Source organism: Micropterus dolomieu, linkage group LG01 (assembly GCF_021292245.1).
Source record: "Micropterus dolomieu isolate WLL.071019.BEF.003 ecotype Adirondacks linkage group LG01, ASM2129224v1, whole genome shotgun sequence".
In the NCBI taxonomy this organism is placed as follows: domain Eukaryota; kingdom Metazoa; phylum Chordata; class Actinopteri; order Centrarchiformes; family Centrarchidae; genus Micropterus; species Micropterus dolomieu.
The window spans coordinates 23,706,025-23,711,469 of NC_060150.1; the positions used below are offsets into that span (position 1 = coordinate 23,706,025).

The window sequence follows — 5,445 nt, forward strand, 5'->3', positions numbered from 1 at the left end:
ACAGTGGACCAACACCAGCAGATGACATGGCACCCCAAACCATCACTGACTGTGGAAACTTTACACTGGACTTCAAGCAACGTGGATTCTGTGTCTCTGCTCTCTTCCTCCAGACCTTGATTTCCAAAGGAAATGCAAAATTTACTTTCATCAGAGAACATAACTTTGGACCACTCAGCAGAAGTCCAGTCCTTTTTGTCTTTAGCCCAGGCGAGACGCTTCTGACGCTGTGTCTTGTTCAAGAGTGGCTTGACACAAGGAATGCGACATCGGAAACCCATGTCTTGCATACGTCTGTGCGCGGTGGTTCTTGAAGCACTGACTCCAGCTGCAGTCCACTCTTTGTGAATCTCCCCCACATTTTTGAATGGGTTTTGTTTCACAATCCTCTCCAGGGTGCGGTTATCCCTATTGCTTGTACACTTTTTTTTCTACCACATCTTTTCCTTCCCTTCGCCTCTCTATTAATGTGCTTGGACACAGAGCTCTGTGAACAGCCAGCCTCTTCAGCAATGACCTTTTTGTGTCTTGCCCTCCTTGTTCATGGTGTCAATGGTCGTCTTTTGGACAGCTTTCAAGTCAGCAGTCTTCCCCATGATTGTGTAGCCTACAGAACTAGACTGAGAGACCATTTAAAGGCCTTTGCAGGTGTTTTGAGTTAATTAGCTGATTAGAGTGTGGCACCAGGTGTCTTCAATATTGAACCTTTTCACAATATTCTAATTTTCTGAGATACTGATTTTGGGGTTTTCATTAGTTGTCAGTTATAATCATCAAAATTAAAAGGAATGAACACTTGAAATATATCAGTCTGTGTGGAATGAATGTATAAATTATACAAGTTTAACTTTTTGAATGGAATTACTGAAATAAATCAACTTTTTGATGATATTCTAATTATATGACCAGCACCTGTATGTAACTTCAACTTCTTATGTAACAATTCTTTGCGTAGCCTGGTTTATTTGCTCCAAACATGTGCCCAATTTGCTTGACTATTAGATGGAAACATGGCTGTTGAGAAACTTTGAGTCATCACACAATATAAAAATAAAAAACATATACTGTGACTTTACAAAATCGGCACATCTCTAAAGGTAAAATTACTTCAAATAATTTCCCCTTGCATCCAAGACCAATCTGACCTAATGCCAAAACCACAGGCAGTCAGTAAATAATTCAAGTTATTCCCAGTGGCTAGCCTACTCTACCCATCTGTTAGAGCATATGCTTATTGTTCTTGGCAGTTTATATGGCTGACAGTGAAACTAACAGTCTTCAGTGTAAGAGGCATATCTGCTGTTGGGTCCAATACCTTAGATACATTTTAAGAGAAAGGAAATACAGTTACAGTGAAACTGCAACCAAAAGGTTTTAGAACTTCAGAGTTTTACCGTGATCAATGAGGTGAAGCCCATTTGCTTGCTCAAAGCACACTGGAAAGAATGTCACTTGACTGCACTGAGCTGCTGGAAGAAGCTGTGATCAATGCTGGTGCTGCACTTGCTCTCCTTGACCAGCCAGGGAAAAAGCCTTCACTAAGTGAATGCTCTGCTTTTGCACCTCCTGACCAAACCTCTTTTGCCAACAGGTGCATAGTTCAGTCTTTTATCTCACAAAACAAAACCAACCTGCTGAACAAGTGTTTAACTTGAGTTACTGAAGGTTTGTCGTTAATAAGATGTAACGTCAATCTGTTTTCTGAGCTCTTCTCCTACATTCAAGCTTTCATATAAATGTATTTTATCCATGCAGTGTTTCAAAACTATCTCCTGGCAGAAAGTGCAGAACAAAACAAAAAATTGCGCAGACCTTTGGTAATGGTAATTAAGCATAGTAAACCTATTGAGGAACACATGCAGGAAGTGATGATTTTAGACAGGAGCATGCTTGAAATAAATTGAATAAAATAATTTTTGTACAAAGTAGCCTATTGTCCAATCACATTACAACAAGGTTTATAGCTGTTTCGAATGGCTACACTCAAAGCCCCTCTGTCATAGAGAGGGGAACGAGGCAATGGATTAAACAAAAGGGGATATGGGTGCACACTTTGTAAACTGTTCACATGAAAAATGACAACTCGTAGAACTTGTGTTTGCTGTTTAACATCACTGTGGGCTAACAGTGGCTTTGTCTCATCGGTCCAGAACACATCCCTGGCAGATGGAAGTCCCATTCCTAACTCTCCCAGCTCCATGGTCAACCAGTACAGACTGGAGGAGGAGCAGGAGGAGCAGCCGGATGCCAACACCAAAGACATCTTCGTCACTGTTGATAACCCAGAGAGCCATGTTACTGCCATCGAAACCTTCATCATGTACAGGGTTGTAACCAAGGTGAGCAGGTTTCACTGTGCATGTCCTTATGTACGCAGCATGGTAATATGTCTCAGAGCCAGAAACCCGCGTGTACTGACTTCTCACAGTGATGCATATTTGATCCTTCTTGTAGGACTTGGAGTAATAAACAAAGTTCACCCCTCTATTAAAAAAAGAAATTTTTTCACATATAGAAATATTTCCCTGTAAATATTTTCCATATAGATTGTTTTGACGCGAGTAAGTGTTAAGAGATATCGGCCGTAGAGATGTCTGTTATGTTTTTTTCAAATATAAAGGATATAACTAGATGGCACTCAGCTTATGATGCCTAAAGAATACATTTGAAAATCTCAGCAGCAATGTCTCTTTCCAAAAGTTATGAAGCATTTACTCAACATAATCCACAGACCCTGTTGTAAGCACTTTCATGTAGGAACTCATTTCTTTCTACCTAACTACATCCGCCAACCATATACGTGAAGGAAGCGTGCATCTACAGGGTACCCGCGGGGTCTTAAAAGTATTAAAAAGGTCTTAAATTTCATATTCCAAAAATAAGGCCTTAAAAGTATTAAATTTCATTACGAAGTTATTAAATTTCGTTTACCAAGGTCTTAAATTGGTTCTTGTACTTTCGTAGGATTAAATAAATACCGTAACGTCATAAATAAACACTTTTTTATGTGTGTGACTTTATAATTTACTTCATAATTTAGTTTGGTGTGATGTTATACGGCAGTACAGGTAACGTTACTGTTTACGTCAGTGTTTAGCTTTACGCTCTGGACTGTGGAGTGTTCGCAGTGCACGAGCTCTGGCATCCAAGCTCTGGGCAAGTTAGGAAAGAAAGCAAAACGTCTCTGATGGGCTACTAACAAGCTAACGCTAGCTCGTTGCCGGAGTATGGGCAAGTGTCTGAAATTCAGAAAGCCAGAGACACGGACAAGTGGCGGTTGAGGCCGAGGACAGTGGCGGTCACATTATGGTGAGCTCTAATGAAACCGCGGAGCTGGAAGACCCGCTGCAGGTCCCTGGTCAGTGAATGTTACAACAGCAACGGAGAGACGGTTGTGTATGTGTCTGTGTCGGCATTGCGCCGCTGTTGTAGTGTAACGTTATGTGAATGGAAACATCCGACATGCTAACGCACATTAAACTTACATCACCCAGATGCGCTGATCAACGGGACAAGGAAAAAACAAACTGGAACCCAACTCTTTATCCCTGCTGCTTTCAAGCCAATACTATATAATACTATATTTCAAACAGCCTTAAGATGCAAAAACCGAACAGGATGAATAATCACTGAAGCAATTGGCATATTATATAACATTACCTCATCTAGCCAAGGTGCAACTACTTCTAACAACTCATACTGCACAATTTGTTTGTATTTTTGATTTCACCCCTTAAGAGTTCTTAGTGCACAAATATTGGATTAATTTCATAGGTGTAATTTACACTGGGGATACTGGGGACATGTCTCCATCACTTTTTTGAAGCATTTCTAAAATATGTTCTGAAAATGGCTGGAAACAAGAAATCAAAACAAATGAAAATACTTGAGGAAGGTTTATTTGCACAAAAAGAGAACATGCAATGCCTACAAGAAATCACTGTGAGCCAAAACCTCAGGTTTCCTCCTGTTCTGAATACTCTGTTTTGAACAGCTTTTTCTACCAACAGCTCCGTTCTAGTAATACCCAGGGCCGTTAAATAAGAGAGTTACGACACTCTTTGATCTCGCCGCTACGCGGTCACGTGGTTCGTGTAGCTCTCCATAGTTCCAAACGACTCAGCGCTGTCAACCAGTTTGAATGGGTTTAGGCGGGACGGACACCAGAAGCAGCTATATTTACAGCAATTATCGGTAAATATTAACAAAATATGACACTGAATACTGAGTTGACACTTACATTACATACATATAATAACATTTGTTCTGGAGAGTGGCAGAGAGTGCTCCCAAAGGTATAATACATTACAGTATGGATATATTTTCTCTCATGCTTCTATTGTCATAATTACTGACATTCTCATGTTATGTTAAGACACATTCACATACACATGCACAACAAGTAAATATCAATGAATGCCAGAAGGTGTTTAGTTTAAGTCAAGAAAAAAGTTTTGGTAAAAAAATATACAAGGCAACCAATTGCATTCAACAATACATTTTATTATATTTTCTATCCAGGTAGGTAAGTTTTCCTTGAATGTGCTTTTCCTTGAACGCTTTTTTAATTCTCACATCCTGCAAGACCAGACAGGAGGCTATATTTCATGCCAGATGTCCCACATCTGGTTCAGAACTTGAAGAGTGTCCTGGTTGGTGGACAGACATTTCTGCAAGCTCCATCAGCCTGCTTATAGCTCCACTCTCCGCTCAAAATCCGTCCTGCTGAAAACAAACAAAACAACATACACATAGTTGATTTTGGACGGCCTTGCAAATTAAATCTCAGCTGTTTGACAGCTGGAACTTGAGGCTTACTTTATCAGGTATAGATATATCAGGTGTTCATACACCTGAAACAAACTCCTATTCATACATTCCTTTACACACAAGGGACTGTAAGTTTAAAGTTCAATGTGTCACCAGCAGTGTACATGTGCTGCTTTCATCATAATTCTGAATCACTACAGTACACGTTTTTTTTTTATTACCTTTATTAGTCGCAGGGAGCCATTAACATGAGGAGTTGTGTGCAAAATAAATCATTGTATTCTGTCTAACAGATGTCCAAAATATTACTTCGGTCAACATATGCCACTGATCTTATCACCCGTCACCGATGCACTGTCTAACAAACACTGTGTGTAATCCAACAAAGGTTAAAATCAAGGGCAACTGGACTTGGTTGAAGATACTGGAAGACGTTTCGTCCCTCATCCAAAGGACTTCTTCAGTTCTGACTGACTGGCAGGGAAACTCAGCTATTTAACCTCAGTGGGGTCGTTGGCCCGGGTCATCGATACCGCTGGTTTGTTAGTGTTCCTTGTTGCTGTGACGACAGTCGTTACAGTCGTTAAGACTACCTGTGGCCAAGACTGAACGACCATCGTTGGTATCTTCACCTGAGGCCAATAGGTTACGTTTGTTGAGTTTCCTGGGAAGTGA

General features: G+C 40.4%; 1 protein-coding gene across 2 annotated transcripts in view; it reads left to right on the forward strand.

The window, feature by feature from the left end:
* snx7 (sorting nexin 7) overlaps window positions 1-5,445 on the forward strand; it is a 94,775-nt gene that overhangs the window by 15,552 nt on the left and 73,778 nt on the right. For both annotated transcript variants that reach the window (XM_046061864.1, XM_046061853.1), the window contains exon 2: window positions 2,151-2,339. In XM_046061864.1, coding sequence (XP_045917820.1) covers window positions 2,151-2,339 — 189 coding nt within the window. The remainder of the gene's footprint in view (window positions 1-2,150; window positions 2,340-5,445) is intronic.